General features: G+C 41.9%; 1 protein-coding gene across 1 annotated transcript in view; it reads right to left on the bottom strand.

Annotated features, from left to right (window-relative positions):
* Nucleotides 1-3,395: 3,395 nt before the first annotated feature.
* Nucleotides 3,396-25,204, bottom strand: part of LOC102371667 (putative lysosomal acid lipase/cholesteryl ester hydrolase) — a 24,142-nt gene continuing 2,333 nt past the window's right edge. Inside the window, exons 2-9 of the mRNA XM_006028988.3 lie at nucleotides 24,367-24,487; nucleotides 17,313-17,511; nucleotides 16,784-16,893; nucleotides 12,951-13,087; nucleotides 10,665-10,811; nucleotides 8,092-8,163; nucleotides 7,374-7,445; nucleotides 3,396-5,492 (exon numbers count right to left, since the gene is read on the bottom strand). Coding sequence (XP_006029050.1) covers nucleotides 5,259-5,492; nucleotides 7,374-7,445; nucleotides 8,092-8,163; nucleotides 10,665-10,811; nucleotides 12,951-13,087; nucleotides 16,784-16,893; nucleotides 17,313-17,511; nucleotides 24,367-24,487 — 1,092 coding nt within the window. The 3' untranslated portion in view covers nucleotides 3,396-5,258. The remainder of the gene's footprint in view (nucleotides 5,493-7,373; nucleotides 7,446-8,091; nucleotides 8,164-10,664; nucleotides 10,812-12,950; nucleotides 13,088-16,783; nucleotides 16,894-17,312; nucleotides 17,512-24,366; nucleotides 24,488-25,204) is intronic.

Below are 25,204 nucleotides of genomic sequence, written 5' to 3'. Positions count from 1 at the left end.
TGGCAGCTGCCCCATGGCAAGGGTGCAGCACGGCTCACCAGGGCACCATGGAGCTTCGCATACTGTCTGGGAGTTGAGGCAGCTCAGGCAGAGCACTGCCAGGCTCCGGGTGACTGCTGGAGCCACCCCACCTCCAGGACAATGCGCAGCACCCTGCTGAGCCATGCTGCACATGTACAATGCAACAGCTGCCACGCAGGTGCCAGGCAGGGGGGACAATCCCCGTGCTGCACAGGGGGGGCTCTGCTACAAGTCCGCAGAGGCTCCAATTGCTGCCACTGCAGCTGGTGAGTGCAGGGCTTTTTAAAGTGCTGGGACGCTGGGGCTGGGCGGGGCATCCATAGGAGGAATTGGGAAAGTGGCTGGGGGGGGGGGGCCCCCCCGCCCCCCCCCCACCCCCCGCTGCCGCCGCCACCTGTTTGATTTGGAGGAGATTCAGCCCTATTCGGCAGCCCAATCTCTGAATCTGAATCGGCTGAATCGAATCAGGATGGTGATTCGAATCACTGAGAATCGAATCACTGTCCCTCGAATCGGCCATATCTGAAGCCGAATCCAATACTTGCTGCTTCACATAGGCCTAGTATTCATAACTCCCATCCCACTTCTTGCAAAGCAAAGTGAAGTGGTATTAGGTCTACTTGGTACATGGTTCTAGTTTTGCTTCCAATCAGTTCTGGATTCCCCTGCTAAGCAGAGCTAGCAGAAAATGGGAATTTGTATTCCTTGCTACCTGAACATACAACCTCTACTGTACTCTCATCACACACACATGGCCTAAACATAGTAGTATCAATAAAATACATTACAAAAGGAATACTATTAGTTTTCTTGTGCAATTTACAGGTAATGTTAAACACACCAAGACAGAAAATGAAAATCAGATTCAAATCAGGACAGATACACAATGTGGTCACTTCAAAGAAAAGTGGAGTGTACAGATACCACAGAGCATACACTCCAGAGAAAATGTCATTCTCTAAGATAAGGCTATTTCTGAAGAAGTAGAAGCTGTAAATACAATCACACTGCTGTACATGGTGTTGTCAGTTTTACTGGGGGAGGGGGGCTATACCCTTTGTTCACTGCAAGTTGGCTCCTTTGCCACCTCTCCAGTGACCCGGCCTGCAACAGAACCTGCTTTAGACATCCTTACTACAGACTAAATATGTTGTGGAGTAAAATAAAGAGTCAATTACTCCATAGTAATAATGTTGTTGGTCAACATTCTAAGTGTTCGGAGATTAGTTTCTTGCACAACATTATTATATGCTTTATAATCAGACAAAATCCTAAGCAATCCGGGACTTCCCTGCTGTGATAGAAGCCGGACGCGAGGGGATCGCCTTCAGACCTCAGGTTGGGGAGGACCGGGTTAGAGAGCTTCTGGAGGGGCTGGACACGTTCAAGTCAGCGGGTCCGGATGCTCTCCACCCCAGGGTGCTGAGGGAGCTGGCTGGGGTTATTGCAGGGCCCCTGGCACGGCTCTACGAGCGATCGTGGTGCTTGGGCCAGGTGCCAGACGATTGGAAGGTAGCTAATGTGGTCCCCATCTTCAAGAAAGGGAAAAGGGAGGACCCGGGCAATTATAGGCCCGTCAGTCTTACCTCAATCCTGGGGAAGCTCTTTGAGAAGATCATCAAGGAGCACATTTGTGATGGGCCGGCATCCGAGATGATGCTCAGGGGCAATCAGCATGGATTTATTAGGGGGAGATCATGTCAGACCAACCTGATTGCCTTTTATGATCAGGTCACAAAGGCCATGGATGCAGGTGTCGCGGTGGATGTAGTCTTTCTGGACTTCAGCAAGGCCTTTGACACCGTCTCTCACCCCATCCTAATTAGTAAACTAGGCGACTGTGGCATAGATGCCTACACGGTCAGATGGATTGCAGATTGGCTGAAGGGTCGCACTCAGAGGGTGGTGGTGGATGGATCATATTCGACTTGGGGGGAGGTGGGTAGTGGAGTCCCTCAGGGCTCGGTCCTGGGCCCTGCGCTGTTCAATGTCTTCATCAGCGATCTTGATGTTGGGGTGGAGAGCAACCTGTTTAAATTCGCTGATGACACCAAAATTTGGGGGGAGGTGAGCACGCTAGCAGGGAGAGAGAGATTGCAGAAGGATCTGGATAGGTTACAGGGGTGGGCAAACAGGAACAGGATGTGTTTCAATACGGACAAGTGCAGGGTGCTGCACTTGGGTAGTAGGAACCAGCAGCACACTTATACGATGGGGAACTCCCTACTTGAGAGCACGGAGGCGGAAAGGGATCTTGGTGTCATTATTGACTCCAAGATGAACATGGGCCGACAATGCGAGGTCATGGTTGGCAGGGCTAACCGGACCTTGTCGTGCATCCACAGGTGCATCTCGAGTAGAGCCAGGGAGGTGATCCTCCCCCTCTATGCGACGCTGGTCAGGCCGCAGCTGGAGTATTGTGTCCAGTTCTGTGCGCCCCATTTCAGGAGGGATGTGGACAACATGGAGAGGGTCCAGAGGAGGGCCACCCGCATGATCCGGGGACAACAGGGCAGACCCTACAGTGAGAGACTGCGGGACTTGAACCTATTCAGCCTCCACAAGAGAAGGCTGAGGGGGGACCTGGTGACCGTCTATAAACTCACTAGGGGGAACCAGAAGGGTTTGGGGGAGACGCTGTTTCCCCTAGCCCCTGCTGGCATAACAAGGAATAATGGGCACAAGTTGATGGAGAGGAGGTACAGATTGGACATCCGAAAAAACTACTTCACAGTCAGGGCGGCTAGGAGCTGGAACCAACTTCCAAGGGAGGTGGTGCTGGCCCCTACCCTGGGGATCTTTAAGAAGAGGCTGGATACTTACCTGGCTGGACTCATTTGAGTCCCGTTTTTGTTTTTAGGGTGAGTGGTTTTGTTTGTGTTTTTGGGTTGTTCTCCCGCCCTGGCGGGGGGTCGGGCTAGAAGATCTATTAGGTCCCTTCCGACCCTGAAACTATGAAACTATCAATCCAGTTGTCCAGGGATTTGATAAAATAAGCCTTTGACTTCAATGTTTTGACAATAAGTCATTACAAGTTATTGGAAGGTTTATAAATCACTTGTTTTGCAAGCTCAGTATAGTTCCTTCTATCAAGACTAGCATCTCTTCTGAAAGTCTCACAAAAGAAGCCAAATATCCAAGGAATGTCTGTTAACTCTACACAGTGACCTTTTAGAAGCAACGGACACCATGGAAGTTTACTGTGCTGCTTTGCTCTTATGTTTCATGTATTCAGGACTGGTGCTAGAAACCAAAAGATCATGTAAAGAATGTCTATCTGCACAAGCCACCCCAGTCCAGTAGAAGCAAAAAAACCAAACGCCTTCCCCCCCCTCCAAAACCCCACCATTATACCAACACAGATAATCCAGTTTCATTGAAAATATTTAAAGCTTTAATGAGTACAATGTGCATCGCTTTGCTATGTCATGTACTGTCACAACAGCTGTTCTTACCACTTTAGACTCTTTTAGAGATTTCTTTGCATTACAATAATTTGAAACAAACACCAATGCTAGCAATATAAAGCATGCTTATGGACCCTCTTAAGAGCCATAACTGAAATATCAATCAAGAACTGTTTTCTCTAATTAATGTAACCTTAGCCTGAAGGACTCCCTGAGCCTGACCAAGAAGTTTAAAAAAAAAAACAACCCACGAGTTATGGCTTATATTTTTTCTAACTTCTTTAAAAATATTCTCCATTACTTGTACATAAATTCAACATTTTAAACACCGAGGAGAAAAGGGCACTAATGAAAAATAGCTACCTTTCAGATGGAGGTTGTGGACTGGAATTCTGGAGATCTGGGTTCAACTCCTGCTCAACCAAAAAAATATTATGTGACTTTAGGCAGGTCACTTTATGCCTCAGCTTCCTGTATGCAAAGCAGGGACAATACTGCCATGCCTCACAGGGTTGTGAGAAAATTCTACAGTGAAGAACAACATATAAATAGCTAAGATAATCATTGCATCAGCAGCTAATCAAGCAATTATGAAAGCATAGTATACCTGAGCCACTAAATAATTGCCCTTGGCCCCTTCTTGGCCAATGTCACATATTGGAGTCTTTTTTTCTCTAGTGGTCATTCATCCGTGCAAACAAGATTTATTACCGACATCTTCCATCCTTTCCCTTGCAAATCAGAATCTAGTACCAGCATTACAGAAAGTGGTATTTTCTTTTAACCATTTTGCAAGGACAAATGGTAAGCAACAGTGCTCATCAAGACTTGAACCTTTAAACATGAAAGACTGTGGTCCAGTTTCAGTGATTCATTATTTTGGATACACAGGGAGTGACAAACTTATCAAGGCCAAAGAAGCAATTCCATTTGGCACTGCAAAATTGCACCACACTTCTGGGCTAAAACTTTGAACTAAAGTAACCTATCATTTTATTTTTAAATATGGCTAAATAAAGATTAAGGTGCAAGGAAAACAGGGAGATGACTTTTAGAAAGGCTTGCTGTACTGCCAGTGCCAAAATATCTCTTCAATAGCACCAGTGACAAAATCTGGGAGGTCATTTTTAAATATCTGTGGAGGTATTGTTTAAGGTGAAGTACTTATTCTTTGAACTTTCAAGCTGTTGAAATGATGAGTGTGTTAATGTGTCTTTCAAACCTATCCTTAAATCTGCATGAATGTAATGCCTCCATGGTTGAAGGTCCCGCTGCTGTCTTCTCAACTTCATGAAAACAGCAGGATAGGAAAAAGAATTTTGTGGTGAGAGAGAAATAATACTCTGTGGGCACATATACACACGTGCATTTACTGCGCAATAACCAAAATTACTGCACAGTACAGGTTTGCATCTACATGTGCACGCCCATACTGTACAGTAAATATGGCAATTTACTCCGACTTGAGCGTAAATTCGATACCTGCATCATGCAGATATCAAATTTATGCCCAATTAGTTACTGCACAGTAACACACATGTAGATGCCTTGCTGTGCAGTAACACTGTACACACTTTAATGCCTGTATGCGTAGATGCCAGCCTACTACTGCTTACTGTGAAGTAACTCACTGCACAGTAAATTTAAGACAGCATAAATGCACGTGTAGACATGCCCTGTGTATGCCAAAAACAGATATTAATCCATTTCGGTAGTAATTATAGGCATTTTAAAAATGCATCATAAATAAAGATCTATTTGCTCTTGCCATAAAAATAAACATTTCAAAAGAGGAATTTAGAAAGATTAATCCCCAAGATACCAGACAGTTCATAGAAATTTTTTCATCAGGTTAATGATTTCATTATACATGTGCTTGGGTGCATCAAGACCCCAGATGAAGTCCAAATGTTCCCATTCAGGAATATTTTTGTAGTAAACCAAGTTTGGGATCTGAGAGCGCAACACGTTCACATCCTTTGGGTCTGCAAGCCAGTCATGTCCACCAGTCCACACAGCAGTTGGCACAATCATTGCTTTTACTTTGTAGAAGGGAGGTGTGGTCTAGGGAGGGAGAAAACAAATCTTACATAAATTCATTCACCCCTTGTTAAAAAGAGACAGCTCAAACCTTAGAAAGAACAAGTCTGCAAGGTTCTTATCTACCAATAGTGCATCACACTGACAAGTGCAAAAAGGAAGACAGAAGCCATAATCCAAGCCTCTCCTCTCTCTTTGCTTTTGAGTAACACAAGCCTGGGGAGCACGGGTCACTTCAGAGGAAAGTCTAACTCCAGACTGTCATATTAAGGTTGGCTCAATGGAAAGGATAAAGCTTTCCAAGGTTAAAAGCTAGCAAGAGAGAAAGGTGGAAGAAAAAATAGTTTGCCAAACTGAATTAATTTTAATCTCAAACCTGACTGTATAGGTGAATATGTGAATAAATACATATTTCTGACCCAATGGTTTCCAACTCTTTTAGGGTGCTGCTACACATTACCTTTATGCTATATTAAGTGCCATGGCATGCTGAGTGGTATTAATGTTAGAACAAACTTTGAGCAGTCACACATTAAGGTTTAACGTCATCTGACCTGCACAACTGTGACTTGCCACTAGAGGGCAGGAGAGCCAGGATGCCTGTTCTAGGTGGAAGAGGATGGTTGTGGGGGTGGAAGCATGAAATTGGGAGGCAGAAAGGCATGGTGGGCAGGGTCTGTGGTGAAATGAAGGAAATCAGCCTCTGAAGTGAAATGCAAGTAATAAAACCCCAAAGAATAAAATGAAAGAAGTGAAAAATAATAAAAAAGAAAAGTCTTGGTGTTAATGAACTGGGACTGGGTTAGGAGTGGGGGGTTATTGGGGAGCCAAATCTGCAGGGGTTGTTCTGCCCCAGCTGGCACTGTTTACACTGCTAGCTACTTACACTGCTAGCACAGGGTCACATCCCCTAGGGCCAGGATGGGGCGTTGGCTTGATGTACTCGACCACAATACAGTTTGTGGGGTAGAAAATCTTCCACATAGAGTAGGAAGCAGGGGGAAGGGACAGTGCATTCTGGGATGCTGGAGGACTCAAAATTGATCATTTTATTTCTGTGGAACAGTCACACAGTATTATGTTATAACTTTAAAATGCCTAGAGGGTGCTTAGCATTAGTTTTCGTGCTTTAGTTTGTGGAAACTCCCGCCTTAAGAGCTCTTAGTATAGCCTAAAGATAACATGCAGCAACACCCTCATACTCAAAGCACCTCTCAGAAAATGCCAGCTCTTAGTTTTGAGTTGTTTTTTTACTATAGTAATATAATAAAGCAATTCTTTTGTTGCAAAGACCTCAAAAAGACCACAACAGAGCAGAATGGTTTTAACACTTCTATTTGAAATCTCAGGGATTATCTTGTGAGATACCCTCAAAATATCTCAACTATGGCACTCTTCTTGAGAATCACAGTTCTAGCCTGTATTACATTAAGTTAATTTCAGTTACTAAGGTAATTAAGGAAAAGTTTTTAGTGCTATGCATAGGATGCCAGAAGATCATGGAATGCAAATGAAACCTCAGGATTTAAGGAGGCTGAAGATTGGACAGAACAACAAAATTAAATTTCCTCTGATGAAAGTGCTGTGAGTTCATTAGTGATCTAAGCAGAATGAACTTTGGTTAAAACCAATTCAAAAGGCTTCCCCTCCAACAAGAGTGTACCATCATGCTTTTTAGTAGAGAGCCTACTCAGAGGGAAATGTCCACTAAACAATTATATCCCACAATGCCCGCCTTTTTTGACAGGTCTCCCTCCTGAGCACTAACCCAGGCTTCAGCCTGCTTAACTTAAGCAAGCTGCTTACCATAGCCTGACAGGATCCTCTGGGCATGTATATTCTGCCAGTACCTTCAAAGCTTTCATTTGTCTCCCAAGACTAAGTTTTAAATTAAGCTATCTTTACCTGGTTATAGTGAAACCAATTTGCAGCTCTGCTTCCCCAGTCATAAGCTTGGAGTTGACCAGATTTCACAGCCTAAAAGCAAATACATGATAACATAATGTCAGCAAATACATGAGTGAAAGACCTTGCACCAAAGAATTGTAAAGAAATAAAAATGCATATTAACTGAAGAAGTGTCCAGTCATCTATAAAATGAGTGCCACAAAGCAAGGCACCAAGGTACTGACCAGAAACAATATGTAGTTATCCAGACTTTCAGGGGTGCACACATATATGTGCTGGGTCTGATCCACAATAGAGGGTGCACCATCAGACACGACTGTACATACAGGCACTTCTGAAAATCTTGTTCATTGTAAGCACAGCTTGAGCAGAGTTTTGTTCTCATAAGCTGTTATTTCGGAGCATTTGTATTGCAACATATACCCACTTAATTCAGTCATGTAATCAGCTGAGCCATTTTTGCAACAAGCATTTCAGTAACTGCCAATTTTGAGAACAAGTATGAATCAGAGCAGAAGGGATATGCTGCAAGCCAGGCCAACTTCTCACGGTTTTTAACTATATAAAAGTAAACAGGTACTGTTTAAGCTTACTTACAGCCAGTTTCAGAATTTTACCCAGGATCTTTTTAAGAAATTCCCTCATTTCTGTTAAACACTACAATGTTCTATAAACAAGCTAGGGTTAGAGGCACTTCAGATTTTGAATGTTCTACCTGGCTCCAGTGAATAATGTTTTGTACAGATGTCCCTGCAGGGCAGTGTGTTGAATACACATCAACTCGGCTCTGCAAGAAAAAAACAGTCTATCAGAATTGTCATCTCAAAGTGCAATAGTTCCAACCCTTACTGCTTTCTTTACAACTGAATAGAACAGTTCAAAAGAGGAATGATACGTTGTAATTGGACAGTTGGGTGCATACAATAAGCACAAACTAGACAGGATGCTTAAGTCTTGAAGAATATTAACCACTAATTAAAGAATGTGGTCAACTTCAGAGTTTGCGGGGGGAGGGGGAGGGTTGTTTGTTTGTTCATTTTGGGTTTTTTTGACATTTCTTAAAACAATAAGACTAAGGAGGTTTCATTTTTTTTTATTTCAAAGAAAATGCCAGGAATGTGAAGGTAAGCAGAGAGAAGCCTTCCCCTGACACCCTGTGAACTCAGACAATAGTTCTGTTCACGTGCACAATAAGAATTTCTAAAAGGAGACGGGAACTAGAAAACCTAGCTTCATTGCCCCAGCTGAAAGGAACACTAAAACATAAAGTAGCAGTGACAAAAAGTAAACTAAATGTCGAAAGAAATATAGGTTTTTGATATTGTATGCCAGTCTTAAGACACCAATTTTTTTTTGAAAACGGGTTGACTTTAAATTTGGCAGTAATGGGCATGAAGTATTTTTACATCATATGCAAATTTTAAATAATTTTAAAAGTGTTAAATATGAGTAGCACTTTAACACTTTTTTATTAATTTTAAGTGCCTCTTTCTTCTAATGGTTTAAATAGACTATTCAATCAAACAAAAGCAGGCTGTTAATCTAATTTTGATTTATTAGACTTCCATTTTCCTGCAAGTCAAAGCTTGGGTTGAAGAGTTAGGTACCTAATCAGTCCAAAAATAGTTGGTCAATCATTTTCAGATAATGGTCAAGTACTTCAAGCATTAATTTATTATAACAGCAAAGAGAGACTTCAATCTTCAACAGCTTATACATTTACGCTAAAAGAAATACGTATTAACTGATATTGTGAAACAGTGACATTAAATTCTAAACAATTGTAATGATTATAACTAACAAGAATAGCTAAGTATAAATGTGACTGGTGTTCTTCTGAACTTAACAGTTCTTCTTTTCCTCGGCCTTTATCCCAGAACTCCAAGATCAGCCCTTACTCCTGCCCTTGCTAACAGTCGATACAATAATGCAGTAAAAAAAGGTAGGACACCACATAAAGAAGGGTGATTTTGGCTTCAAGTTTGACTTCGGTCAGAAAATAGATGTTTGTTATATGTCCGGTCAACTGACTGGCTTGCCAATCCTACTTAACATCCAGAAAAGTGTGACCACATGAATCAACATGACTAAAATCTCAGACCCAGATCTACAGCTATGAAAAATTGTGGGACTAGGACAGGTCATTCTACAACAAATTCAGCACTTTGTTTCGTATAAAAAATTGCAGTCACGTTTTTAGATAAAATTCTGTAATATAGCTTTCCACCAAGGATGAAATCATTGCCCCACTGAGTTCAGCAACAAGACTCCTGCTAAGCTTTAACGGAGCTGGGATTTCCATCACAGGGGCTTGTCCTACAATTTTAATAAAGTTTAAAGAATGGAGAAAACACTTAATTGAAGTTAAAAATGCATAGAGAATATCAGAATGTGCTTATTCATCACTCTCTCAATTGGCTACTACTTGTAGAATGGCTAGCCCAATTCACTCTGCCTGCCCCAGTGCTGACCAGCACCTAGAATCTTTATACAGATTCTTACAGATCTGTTCTGATTCATCCTCCAAATGCTGTTCATCTCTACAAATGGATTTAAAAATGAAACTATGAAACTCTTATTATTCTAAGAGGAGGTTTCTTGTTTTCGTGATCAGTCCTATGAACTCAGCCTGAGATTGGAAAAGCAAAATGAAGCCTTCCTTTTTGAGCAACAAAGGTTCTGTGAGTCAAATTATGTCCTAAGTGACACTTGTGCCCTCATCAAGTTTTAAAATGATATCCCCAGTGACAGCTTTCTTCAAAAGATTTGCGTAGATACAACTAATTAGGATTTAGAAGGGATCACGAAAAAAAAGCTGCACACAGACCCATGACTGTACTTAATCAACATGTCAGCAATAAAGCCCACTGTTTCCTGTGCTTTAACTTTTTCTTTGGAGTTCAGATGGGCTACAGAATCAAGGTATAAATTGGCCAAGCAAGAAGCACTTATGAATATTGATTTTTACTCCTCACTTCTAAAAGGGAGTAAGAATTCCTGTTTCATTTCCCATGCCATTAATTCTCATCTTCATTTGTTTCCAACCACACACTAACCAATTTGTTTCCATCCACACTTCAACAACATGCAAAATTTTGTTTCTTCCGCTTTTAACAACCAGACTTGGTACAGTTGGATTCTCATCTATAGCAAGAAAGACACTCATTCAAACTGAAAGTATTATACTTTTCTAAAAAATTGTATATGACATACACACACCATTGTACGTTAGGAGGAGGAGGCACAAAAAAGCCCCTAAAAAACCTGTTAGGTATATTCAGAACATACCATATTTAAATTTCTTTCATTAAAGCCACAGAGAAGAAAGAAGATATTGCCACAAAGGTCATCAAGTAATTTGTGGGTACAAATATGGGTAGCAAGCCACTTCTGTATCCAATTTTGGGGCAGGAATTGTTTCTTTCCAAATATAATCTGTAAAACAACAAGCACAGGGAACATACACAACAGTATAAATTGATTTACCTTTACATGTTATGCTATAGTTTAATTGAGATAATTACTTCTTAAGACCTGTGATATGAAGGAATGTCCACCATATTAATCTAAGTTATAAGTCTGCTGTGAAATTTATGATCAGTATCTTTGTGATCAGGATACATAATGGTAACTCAAAAAACAAACAAACAAAAAAGAACAATACACGTGAACTGGACCAATCATTAAATCAATTCCAACCTTTTAAGTTCTAAACTGTTTTGAAATCATTATAACAGAGGAAGAGTGTAATATTTCCTTCCTATAGGAACTGCATGGGGCTAAAACATTTTAAGCCGCACCTCCTAAATTCAGATGGTCTTTATGGGAGTTTTTACATGAGTTCTGGAGGTGGAGGGGGCACTTCAATTAGAGTGGCCCCAGAGCCACTAATTAAAGCACCCACAGTGTCTTGTGTATCAGCGTCCCCATGCTTCAAAATGGCAGCGAGGGCGTTTTCACTAAAGTTCGTTGAATAAGCTTTAGTTAAAGCACCCCCACCACCATTCTGAAGCATAGGGACACTGATACGAAGATGCAGAGGCTGCTGGAGGCATGCTAATTAGCACAGTCCAGCAGATTCAGTTGCATCTGCTCTGATGTGCTGTAATTAGAGCACATCAGAGCAGCCTCTTTGCATGTATACAAGCGAATTAATATGCTAGCTGTGTTTTCAAAACTTCCTCAATTCAGAGCATGTGAATAAAAACAAAGCTGGGTTATAGGGCAGCTTCCTCATTAGATATTTTTAAAACATCCACGGGTTTGAACATCTCACAAAGTGCCCTAGCAAAGCACATGACCTCACCTGCTGATTTGTGGGTAGCTGTGTACTCCCATGCTAATTTTTTTTATATACATTGTTATGACCAGGCCAAGTTGTATGGACATGGGGATTTCTAGAAAATAAATCATCTCAGCTGGAAGCATTGAGCAGTTTATAGAACTGATTAAGCATCCATACTCATTATGAGAAGAAGAACACAGGAAGCAAACAGGTATTATTCTGCCCATGTTCTTTGTCTCAGGAAAGAAAAGGAGCTAGAAACAAGTGAAATTCACAAAAAACATCTGTTGGAGGTATATCCTGCAGTTTCAAAAGGGCCTGAGAATCAACAAATGACATCCAGCACTCAAGTTCCAATCTGCAGTAACTTGTATAACCCTCTGTGTGGAAACTGTGTGGTGTGTGTGAACTGCACAGACCCTGCAGATAGCATGAAATGCATGGTGAATGTTCCTGTTAAGTGGAGTTTCTGCCAAAACTTGTTTAACCAAAACAAATGTATTAAACTATGTAGGTTCTCCAAGAGATATTTTGATTTAATGGATTAGAGCACAAGAATATAAAGGATACACGAAAGTCTACATAAAGCCTGAAAAACGTGGAGGTAATTGTAAAGCAGATCTGCAGAAGCTGGCGGCAAAACTAAAAATCACTCTGCATAATGACAAAGGAAACCACATGACTATTAAAATCTACCAATAAATTAACCATGGTTTGTTGGAAACAAAAGTAGTAAAACCATGAGCAAATGAGTAAATGTATTTCTGATCGTTTCAACTAAAGCTTGCAAGATATACTTTGTTTTTTACTTTTGACCGAATTCTGCTCTCATACATATTTAGATTTCTCAGAAATTCTTTTGTTGCTGCTTCCCATTTTGAAGGCTATTTATGTCTGTGTGTCAGACACATCCTATGTAAAAAAATAGTTTTTTCTAACTGTATGAGACGTGACATCAAAGCATCCCTTAAGTGACAAATGCAGGTATCAAATTTAGGCGTGAACAGTTAAAGTGCATTAACTTATGTATAGATGCATTAAAGCACATTAACACTGCGTATGTGGACTGACTTGGGACTAACTATAGTTCCAAATTAGTCCGCCCACAGCGTTAATGCATTTTAAATGCCTGTACATGCAGCCGCTTGCCTAAACCCGCTTAATGCACATTACATTTAGACATGCTTAAATGCATGTGTAGATGCCCATTCTCTTATAACCAACTTTAAAACTGAAAAGAAATATACTTTTCCTGAGTTTTGAAAAAGTATTTTGACTGAAATGCTTACCTTAAGCATCAGGTCTGGAATCTTTCCCAGTTTTACCAGAGGGCTATTGGAGAATCTGACTGTGGCTACAGGTGCCAAAGCAAAAAATAATTTGATTTTCTTTGCCAAGCTTGGAATAGTTGAAAAGGCAATGAAGGCTGTGAAAAATATGAGAACAGCTAGTGAGAGGTTTGGTGGCACAAGCTTAAGTTAAAATTTCAGGTAGGTATATTTTACAAAAATCTAACATTTTTTATGCTTTATGATTCTATGACCTGAATTTTAAAATGTTGTATAAAGGTAAAAATCTTGCCTGCAGAACTGATATACACATATACAAAACATACATACATAGTTACACACACACTTTTTTACATATTGATTTCACAAGTCTAGTATAATTACATTAATAAACAGTTCTTTGTGATATTCATCCACGTATCTTCAACCACTTAAAGTGAGTACACATGTACAACAAAATATAGAGAACAAGAAGATTTTTTTATTCTACATATTTCTGATGATTCCAGGATTCTTCATTAATATTTTCAAAACAAATGCTCCAAAGCAATAGGTACTGGATGAGGTACTGGATGAACAGTATATTCTGTGAACTTAGTGTACTATATATTTCTGATTATAAAAGTCTTTTTTTCTCCAAAAAGAATTATAAAAATTTAGAGTCAACCCATCTGTAAGTCTTACTTTTGTACCTGCAGTATTTTTACATGCAATAAAAATGCTGAGTTCAATTTTTTCAATGCTTTTTTCTTTCAGTATTTTTGGTACATTCCAGCTTTGTTTTTTCCTTGGTTATTTAATTCTCCTGTAAGGTTTTTATAAGGGCAACGGTTATTCAAGACCTAACCTGTAGTTATCAATTGTGTTCGGGGAGGAAAAAATCTGTTTTTCCCCAAAATAAGCCTGAAAAATGTTGGGGTACTTATTTGTACAGTCTACTTCTGGGAACAATACTGTATTACTGTTAGGAGATTCTTCTTAACAGTACATCAAAAGAAGCGGCTGGCAACTTGAACAGAACCATGAAATGACTGAATTCAGGACCCTGTGGAAAGAAAGGAAGAAGTAAAGACCCTGGACTTCAGAGAAGTCTTCGACTTAGTCAGGGAACCAATGGGCAGGATCTCCTGGGAGGCCAGTCTGAGGCGGGGAAAGGAGTCCAGGAGAACTTATTGTACTTTAAAGAAACCTTACTGAGGGCACAGGAAAGAATCATCCTGGTGTGCAGGAAGACTAGCAAGTATGGCAGAAGACCAGCTTGGCTTAGCAGGGAACTCTTCAGTGAGCTTAAACACAAAAAGGAAGCTTACAAGAAGTGGAAACTTGGACAAATAACTAGGGAGGAGTATGAAAGTATTGTTCAGGTATGCAGGGATGAAATCAGGAAGGCCAAAGCGCAATTGGAGCTGCAGCTAGGAAGGGACATGAAGGATAGTAAGAAGGGACATGGATAAGCTTGAGAGAGTTCAAAGGAGAGCCACACACATGATCAAAGGCCAAGAGAGCAAGCCTTATGAAGAGAAGCTGAGGGCCTTGGGACTCTTCAGCCTGGAGAAGAGAAGGCTCAGGGGGTCTTGGTGGCAGCCTAAGTATATAAGGGGTGTGCACCAGGATCTGAAAGAACAGTTGTTCACCAGGATTCATTCCCCCAGAGATAACAAGGTCTAACAGCCACAAACTTCTGGAAGGCTGATTTAGACTGGACATAAGGAAAAACTTCTTTACAGTCCGAGTGTCCAGGATCTGGAACAGACTCCCCACAGAGGTGGTACAAATGTTTGTATGCTAACCTTGCTAGGATCATTGGACCCCAGCAGACTTCCTGCCTATGGCAGAGGGGCTGGACTTGATGAACTCACAAGGTCCCTTCCAGCCCCTAATGTCTATAAAATCTAAGGGTATCTTCAGTTATGTCAGCAGCAAAAGAAAGATCAGGGACAACGTGGGTCCCTTACTTAAATGGGGGAGGCAACCTAGTGACAGATGATGCGGAAAAGGCTGAAGTACTCAGTGCTTTTTACACTTCAGTCTTCACAGGCAAGGTCAGCTCCCAGACTATTGCACCAGGAAGCACAGTTTGGGGAGAAGCTGAGCAGCCAACAGTGGCAAAAGAACAGTTTAGGGACTTTTTAGAAAAACTGGACATGTATAAGTCCATGGGGCTGGACATTATGCACCCCGAGAGTGTTGAGGGAGTTAACTGATGTGACTGCAGAGCCACTGACCATTATCTCTGAAAACCTGTGGCAATTGGGAGAGGTCCCAGACAACTGAAAAAGGGCAAATAGAGCGTCCATCTTTAAGCAAGGTAAGAAGGAGGATCTGGGGAACTACAGACCAGTGAACCTTACCTCAATCCCTGGAAAATCATGGAGCAGGTCCTCAAGTAATTCGTTTCTAAGCACTTGGAGGAGAAGGTGATTAGGAACAGTCAACATGGATTCACCAAGGGCAAGTCATGCCTGACCAACCTGATTGCCTTCTATGATAAGATGACTGGCTCTGTGGATGCAGGGAGACCAGGGTGCATAATATACCTTGATTTTAGCAAGGCTTTTGATACAGTCTCCCACAACATTCTCACATGCAAGCTAAGGTAGTACTGGTTGGATGAATGGACAGTAAGATGGATAAAAAACTGGCTGGATCATCGGGCTCAGAGGGTAGTAAACAGTGGCTAATACAAATGTCTAGGTGCCAGCAAGCCTCAAGTCCCCCAGGGGTCAGTCCTGGAGCCAGTTTTGTTTAATATCTTCATCTACAACCTTGAAGATGGGATGGAGTGCACCCTCAGAAAGTCTGCAGATAGCACCAAGCTGGGGAGGTAGTACATAAACTGGAGGGTATGGCTAAGATTGAGAGAGACCTAGACTAATTGGAGGATTGAACCAAAAGAAATCTCATGAGGTTCAAAATAAGGACCAGTGCAAAATCCTGCATTTAAGATGGAATAATCCCATGTAACAGTACAGGCTGGGGGCTGACTGGCTAAGCAGCAGCTCTGCAAAAAATGACCAGTGGCTTACAATGAACAATAAGCTGAACATGAGCCAACAGGCTATCCCTACTGTGAAAAAGGCTAACAGACTTTTTCACTATTGGGCTGCATTAGTAAGAGCATTACCAACAGATCCAAGGAAGTGATTCTATTCAGCACTGGTGACCACATCTGGAGTACTGTGTCCAGTTTTGGGCATCCACTACAGAAAGGTTGTAGACACATCAGAAAGAGTCCAGCAGAGAGCAATGAAAATGGTTAACGGCCTGGGGCACATTATGAGGAGAGGATGAGGAAACTGGGTTTATTTAGTTTAGAGAAAAGAAGACTGAGAGGGGATTTAATAGCAGCCTTCAACCAGCTGAAGGGTGGTTCCAAAGAGGATGGAGCTAGACTGTTCTCGGTGGTGGCAAAGCAAGAAGCAACAGTCTCAAGTTGCAGTAAGTGAAATTTAGGTTAGATATTACGAAAATCTCTCTCATTAGGATTGTAAAGCACTGAAACAGATTATCCAGAGAGGTTGTGGAATCTCCATTCTTGGAAGTTTTTAAGACCTGGTTAGATAAACTGTTGGCTGGGTTAATATAGTTGGGAATGATCCTGCTTTGAGCATTGGACTAGATGACCTCCTGAGGTCCCTTTCCACCTTAATTTGCTATAACTCTATGATTTTAAATAAATACTCTAGCCTTTCAAACTCATAAAAATTATGAAAACAGCAATCAAGCATAAGTAGTTATATTAATAAGACAATGTTTAATCATCATTTATCCATGTGTGGAAATCTATATAATTTAGAACAAATATATTTGAATTAAAACATCTTTTCACATACCAATAGTTGTGCCCTGTGAATGGCCAACATAATATATTTTCTTCTGCTCAGTTTTCTTCTCAATAAAATTTATAGATGCTGGAAGATCATATTTTGCCATTTCATCATAACTGCAAAGACAAGACAACAGATTGGCTATATAAAGTTAAGAGTGTAATGCACATTAGTCACCTAAGAATAAGCCAAAACTTGCATTTCATGAATCAGAAAGACAAACTCTGAACCTTAAATAGTTAGAAACATTTACTTAGAATTTGAGTTGGCCCTGCTGAAATTAATTAGTTTTCTTATCAATTCAATTAAGGCAGGATCAGGCCATTATCCAAACTTAAATTTCCCCATGTTACTAAATACTTGGCAACGCAAAGAGCCAGAAAAAGAACTTCCTACAGACAGATCTTGTTTCATCTATTTCCGGCCTGAGGCAGTGGTACCATTGGGGAAAGTTGGAGGCCTTAATAACAGCCTATACATTTAATTATTACAAGAAAACACTGATCATTAAGTTTTTCTATACAGACCAGGCTACCTGAAAACCCAGAATTCATCTTCATTCACTGTATAGTGTTTGTGCTTTCTGGACCAGGTGTTTCCTCTGCTGTTTCCCAACCAAACATCAAAGCCAGCGTCTGCTAGCATAAAGCCCAGACTGTTGTAGTCCAAGTTGGTGATCCAATTACTGCCATCTGCAAGCAAACCATGTTGCAAAAATACAACTGGCTTTGGACCTGAAAAATAAAACACAGTTATTACAATTTAAAACCAAAGGGTCAGGTCCATCTGGCACTGTACTCCTGACACAAAGTCAAGGGAGCATTCAACATTTCTTTCAGATGCAGCTCAAGCCTCAATCAGCAATTTTCAATGGTACTTGCTGTGTCTTAAAATCATGTACTAAAATCTTCCACAACTTGTAGAGGTTTAAAGCACTGTATGATCACTGCTTAATCATGGTTTAAAGCACTGTATGTTTGTTGCTTGCTTAAAGCAAAAGACACCTAATAATGCACAAATGACATGGCAGGTTTGAAACAAGCAAAAATCCAAGAGGAGGTATGGCGAAGCCATAGAAGGCCACTGGTTCCAATTGCTTTTTGTTTATAATTGCTTGGAAATAAGCAGCTCAGCTCTGGAGACACGTTCCTCCTTATTATCTCTGCTCCCTTCCCCACAAGACTCTCAAAGGCATTCCCACAGGTGCACTGCAGGGATTAGTTTGCAGGTTGGGATGTCAGAACACATCGTTATCTTTAGTCAGCTCCCCTCCATGATCAAATCCCCAGCACAAGCCATGGGCAGAAAGCTGCCAGAAGAACTTTTATGAGGCCAGAACCTTGGTCCCCTCAATCCAAGCATCAGTTCAGGTTAGGAGGGTCCAGTTCAGGACATTCATAAGTCTGGGAAAGGGCAGATTAATGCACGGGCCCAGGGGCCCCTGCCAATCAGGACACCAAGGGCAGCATGGCCTAGGCAGGAATCCTGGCCACCAGCATCCGGGGCAGACAGCACATGGCTCCTCCTCTCCCACGGGGCCAGGGCCAGAGGATAGGAGGTGAGCGCAGGGCAGCTCGCAGCGAGTGTGGTGGCAGCTTCCTGGGGCTGTCTGTTGCCAGGAGGCCCTATGGGCTGCTCCGCTCCCAATCCTTCTCTCTGCCATCTGCAGGCGGCTGCGAGCACCAGTGCCATTGGGACAGGATGGGATGGGACAGCCCTACCCTGCTGGGATTGGCAGAGGGGCGAGCAGGCAGCTGGGAGCAGCGCAGAGCCCATGCCCCCCAGCCCGGCCCCAGTCCCGGCCTGTCCCACAGCACTCGGGGGCCACAGCCCCAGCTGCGCAACACTCACCAGGTGGAGGAGCTGGGCCGGGGCAGGGCTCTCACACCCTCTGGCGGGCGCTCACACCCTCTGGCTCGCCCTGGGTGTGCCAAGGAGACTGGGAGAGCCCAACTGCAGCCCTGTAGCGGCTGCAGAGGGAACCTGCCCTCACCTGGTGAGGGGCTTCAATTTTCTGTTTGCCTAGGGCCCCAATAAATTTTAAATCTGCTTTTAAGTCTAGGAAGCCCTTTTCTTCCATCCCCCCAGCCAAACCAAAATAATACAGTAAAACAGAGTTTCCTGTTCTCTAAATGAGAACAAATTCGGTCTTTAATCTTTCACAAAATCCGTTGGCAGGAACATGAACTTCAGAACTCCCAAAGATGCCCAAATTTTGGGACACCTTAGGCAACAGACACCAACTTCTTTTCTGGAATATCAAAAAAGGGATCTTCCCCCCTCTACCAACACAAAACTGATACAAGATAATTTTATGATAAAGCCATAGATTAGCCACAATTAGTTTATTTCAATCACATGTTAATGCATTGCAATATTAAGCATAATAATACCCAAGCAATATTTTCTCCATTGGTGATTTAGAGCTCTTAGGAGAAGCAGTCAAATCACAAGCAGCTTATCTTCTTTGTCTTTAAACTGAAACGCCAGGATCCCAGGGCACATGCACAGCCACATGTTGTGGATACCAACAATCTGGATTATTAACATTCAGGAATTTTTGGCAGCTTTTAGCCCGTTGTTTTAACCATATCATGTTGCTTTACAAACATTTATTTAGTGCCCGGCTGTGGTTTCATATTGTTTTGCAAAAATAATTATTCGACTAAATACAAAACAGCAAACTCCTCTGTTTTTGTTGCACACCTTCAGGCTATACAGCTCATTCACTGTGTCCCAAGGGAATAGGGGAAAATGTTTTATTCCTTTAGTAAGGAGACAGAATTACATTTCTAGTCACAGTTTTCTTTCTTTTCCTCTTTGCACTTAAGTAATTACCCGGTACAGGAAGGGTGAGGTTAGCTCTGAAAACCTCAGCTTTGAACCATACTCCGCATCCTCCTTTGCCTTTATCACGTGGAAGGGGAGCTAGAGAAAGGAGGCAAATGTTTTTGCATGATTCATAGATATTAGGGTCGGAAGGGGCCTCAGCAGATCATTGAGTCCAACCCCCTGCCCCAGGCAGGAAAGGGTACTGGGGTAAGAGGACCCCAGCCAGGTGCTTGTCCAGTCTCCTCTTGAAGACCCCCAAGGTTGGGGAGAGCACCACCTTCCCCAGGAAACCCATTCCAGATTCTGGCAATGCTTACCGTAGAGAAGTTCTTCCTGATGTCTAACCTAAATCTGCTCTCTGTCAGTCTGAGGCCATTACTCCAAGGGATCACTCCAAGGGGTGCCCTGGTAAACATAGCATCTCCTGTCCCTTGCTGTCCCCCCCGGATGAATTTGTAGGCAGCCACAGGATCACCTCTCAGCCTTCTCTTGCGGAGGCTAAAGAGATTCAGGTCCCTCAGTCCCTCCTCGTACGGCCTTACCGACAGGCCCCTAACCATACGAGTGGCCCTCCTCTAGACCCTCTCAAGGTTATACACATTCCTCTTGAAGTACGCTGCCCAAAACTGGATGCAGTACTCCAGCTGCAGCCTCACCAGTGCTGCATAGAAGGGAAGTATTACCTCCCTGCATGGGTGACTGGTGCCACCTTAGTCAGCGACCAGGATGGGGGGCGTCCTCACACAGTCAATCTCAACGAAGGGGAGGGGGGGGCAGAGGGGGGAAGGGGGGAGGGGTCCCCCTGCAGGCGATCACGCCAACCAGGAAGTGGCTATGGTGCTCCCAGAAGTGACCGTAGTGCTTCATCCGGCGCTCCCACTCCCTGGCCGGTGCTCACATGGGGGGAAACCAGTGCTCCTGCCTGCCCCCATGTCCATCACCCAAGTCGGGAGCATGGCTTGTCTGGGGGCACACCAGCACTCTCAGGGGGTGCACATGTACCCTCATGCACCCCCTACACATCGCCACTGCCTCCCTGGACCTGTTTGTGATGCACCTGCTAATGCATGATAAAGTGCGGTTAGCTTTACTGATCACTTCATCACACTGATGACCAATGTTCATCTTGGAGTCAACTATGACCCCGAGATCCCTTTCTGCTACAGTACTACTGAGAGGGTCATCTCCCAGCTTGTAAGTGTGTTGGTGATTCCTTCTCCCTAGGAGCACCACTTTTCATTTGTCCTTGTTGAATTGCATCCTATTCTGTTCTGCCCATTTCTCCAACCTGTCCAAATCTGCCTGGATACATTCCCTGCCCACTAGTGTGTTTACTTTGCCCCATAATTTAGTGTTATCCGTGGATGAGATATATCTTCCAACAAAAATAAGATGGCAGGAACACTAAAATATCAAAAAACTTTCTAAAGCCTCTCTCTCATATCAGAGTGAAAAGACAACCATTAAAACTGTGGGAGCTGTTTATTCAAACCTCTATCATTTAGTTTTTGGCTATGGCAATCTAGTGCAGCAAGACTGTCATTTTACAAGTTTCTTGGCACGTCAAATAGGTTTGAAAACTCCACACATATGTTACTGACATGGAAACAATACAAAACAGACATTATACCCCAAACCATGAAAGATATATACATCAGTTTTAGATAAAAACACGGAGAGAAATCCTGAGTCCATCAAAGCCAATAGAATCAGTGACAGCTCCCAATGAGCAGGATTTCAATATTATGGCTACCTTTATTTTCAATATAAAGGACTGTTATTTCAGAATAATCTTCTCTTCATATAGATTTTGTTCTCATTCCCCAGTAATGTTTTGCGTATAAAACAAAGTGTAAGTGTCTAAGTTAAAGCTCAGGAAGTAGAATTGAAATCGATCTCATTTTTGGGAAATGGGCAAACCAAGATATTTTAAAAGGGAAATGGTGCAAATAAATGAATAAAGAAAACTCTTAATTAGTGAACAGAACCATTTACTAGCAGGTTTCATACACCTGTCCCTCTTGGAAAAGAGAACCAGATTTTAGAACCACAAGTCATTATAGCAGGTAGAAACAAAGGGTGGGGAAGGCCACTTTAAGTGTCTCCTTTCACCTATGGTCTTTTGGATTTTTAGTTCTTGTTAACATGTGGAAAGCCAATGCTCACCAAAGTTTCCTACAACTTCTGCAGAGGAAGAACTATATATTTTTGTGGATCATTATTTTTTTTTTAAAGTGCCCACTTCCTAACTGCAATTAATCCTATTCGTATTAAGCAAATTGCAATGGCAAATGTTATGAAACATATGTACATATCCAGTAAGCACACACTGGTATCTGTCAGGGAAAAGATACCATGTCTATCAGGTTTTAAAAAATCAACATGAACTTTGAAGTCCTCATTCTTTCAATAGGAAACAATATTCCCCTAGAGTTGTTTGGTAATCCTTGTTTTTAAAATCAAGTAGTTTTACATTTTACAAGCCATGAACTTGGGGTGGACACAGAGGGTCAAGGGAAAAATCAATCACTCCCACAAGAAACTATGTGCTTATATCAGCAATGTAAACATTTGCTTACACTGAAAGATTCAGTACAGGGACCCTGCACAAACAGAGTTCTATCTCATTCTGTGGACTTCTCAGAATTTTTAAAGTACAAGTAATAAGATTAACTTGCTTCACGCATTGAACTTTGTAGACTTATCCTTTTTGAGACTGAAAATATTCTTAAGATATCGAATCAGCTATCAAGGTCAGAAAGGAATTTACTCAAACATTGTTAGGGGGGGCTTCTGTGATGAAATAATCTCCAACATATGATATAAAATAATTTTCAATGTTTTAAGATATAATCATTCTTTTCCCACAAAATGATGCAAGTGAACGCATCGCATCTTCAGATTTTTAAGTATAACAGATCCCAATTCAGTCTTCTGATATACATGCAGTTTCCAAGGAAACAGCCAGAAGATGCACATGTGCAACAGTAGATGGACTTGTCCAACTGATACTTAGTATCCCCTAATGCTGGCTGAACCCAATACTCTGCTTCAGATAAACAGCCCTATTAGTTTCCACAATGTAGCAATGTAATAGGTCAAAGCATTGCATTTTTCTTCCTCCATACATTTCAGACTTCTTTTCAAAATATTCCATAAATTAGTCCTTGCCAAGGCCTTTGCCCACACTTCTTCCTAAATGCCCTCCAGCTCCTTGCATTTTTCCACAAGCCTATCGCCCTGAACACTCCCTTACTCCCACATAATTTTATACCTTCTTTCATTCTACCCCATACATCTTGAAACAGCTTCCCCCTTAGTATGTGCCAATCTCCCTCCATTTCCTTCAAGCCCCTTCTTTAAAAAAAAAGAAAAAAAAAGAAAGAAATGTCCTTTGTGTGAGGACTCCAACATCTAATGGACATCTTGCTTTGTATTATATATTACATCCATTTGTGTTGCTAAATTCATTCAGAATTGTGACTATGGTGCTACAGTAATTTACTGAGTACAGCTGAGTACAGTATTTACTTAAATCTAAGATGAGGATTTTTCTCCCATTCAGCACTGGAAAAAAGCCCCCTTCCCTTGGATTCAAATACAAGCAGGGGGCAAGCAGCAACCCAGGCAGGCAGCAACCTCAGGAGACAGAGCTGACACAACCACAACTGTTGTTGTGAGGCTGAGTTGGGGCTGGAGCCAGCATATGCTCCGTGCTCCATGCTCAGGGCTGGAGCTGTAGTGGATCTGTGATGGTAAGGTAAGCAGTGGCGGCAGGACTTGAGGGAGGCAGCAGAGGCAGGCAGCATAGGGGTCAAGCAGGGACAGGCAGGCAGCAGAGGGTGGCAGGTGCCAGGGGGTGCAAACATGCGGGCAGGGGGAGGTCAAAGCAGCAGAGGCAAGTCCATGGGAGGGCGTAGGCACCTAGACGGGGTGAGTGGCAGGGGGAGGGGTTCAGACAGCAGAAGTAGAGGCACCGCAGTAGCGGGGCCAGGCACTTGACTCCCCTGCCATCTGCCCCACCATGAGCCCCTTTGCTACTGTAGTGGCAAAGGGAACAATTCTATTCATGGAAAATTATAACGAATGTATATATATTCTATGTCTAGAATCTAATTATTGGGAGCTTGCCTTAAATTCAAAGTTGTCTTTGGGTGGGGTATCATTTTATTTTGGCTTATCAAAATTTACTACAAGAGTCGAGTAGAATAGATTGCCAGAGCTTTAAAAAACCCATCCAACTACTATTCTAAATTCCCATCTCCATGCAGAATGTGAAGCAATTTTGTTGAGGGTAGGGAGGGGAATTAGCACACCCCTCCAGCTTTAAATTATTTTTCATCCAAAGAGGAATAAAAAAAAACCTGCCACTACTTCCAAGCATTGGTCAATATCCTGGAAAATAAAAATTTGACTTTAAAAGAATGAAATGTTAAAAAAATCTCCCATTAGAAAGTATAGTGAGTTTTAAAAAAAACCTCAATTTTTTTCTTTTACCAAAAAACAAGGGAAAAAGCAGAGAAAGAGAGAAACAGTTATCTCAATAAATAAAATATTTCAAAGTAAATGAGGAATTTCTGCAATATGGGAACATCAACATTTTCTACCTATCTCTACGCTGTAATTTTCATCTGTAAGTAACTGCCAATACTTACCCACATTTTACTTTCAGCCACCTTATGTGACTCAAAACTGAATAATCAGCAGTCTTTTTCAAGATTTTCCTCCCCATGCCCCCAAACAGAAATCTGTCTTACCCTCTTTCCTTCCATATTTTCCTCTTCCATGGGGAATTCTGTTAATGCTTAAGATATATCCATCGTCAGTCATTACTTCATACTCCTCACTGGGGTACCCTCTAAAGGTAATAATTTCACTCTGTGGACAGAGAAAAAAATTGATTCAAATTCTTAACAGTTTTTAACTCATTACTGTTTTTTGAATAATCTGCAGGTGATATGGCAGTGCAGCATCTACATTATTTTTAATAGGAGCATGGCAGTAGAAAGACAAGCATAGAAAAATCTAGATCAATGATTCTCAATCTTTTCAGACGCAAGCTTCTCCTTGTTAGACTCAAGGCACCATTCAGACAATGCCAGCTTAGTTTTCACTCATTTTTTGACTACAGAAAAATAATAGAGCAACTTTCTGTTGCAAAGTATTTTAGAAAGACCCCAGCAGATCAGAATGTTTTTAACACTGTGGATTCCTGTTTGAAATCTCTAGGTTTGTCTTGTGAATCATGTTTGCACACTTGACAGAGGCACCCTGGTTGAGAATCACTGGAGAAGTTGTGTTCACTGTTGTATGCATTTCAAAAGGCACAAACTACAAGAAAGCACCTAACTTCCACTGGCTTTCAATAGGAACTGGGCACCTGACCAAACTTAGTGTCTTTGAAAAAGGGATAAGGAAGATTTTAATATTCCACCCTGGCACAGGAAGCTCCAAAAACTAACACACATCTGGCATGAACTGTTAGAGCTGATAATCTCTCTTCTCAGGAAGAAAGATAGACAGACAATGGGGGTATATAAGTTTGTTTGCCAATTCATAACTAGAGAAGACAATGCAAAAAACAGAGTAGGGAAA

This window comes from Alligator sinensis, unplaced genomic scaffold (genome assembly GCF_000455745.1).
Source record: "Alligator sinensis unplaced genomic scaffold, ASM45574v1 scaffold557_1, whole genome shotgun sequence".
Taxonomy (NCBI): Eukaryota; Metazoa; Chordata; order Crocodylia; family Alligatoridae; genus Alligator; species Alligator sinensis.
This window is presented reverse-complemented; position numbering and strand designations above follow the sequence as displayed.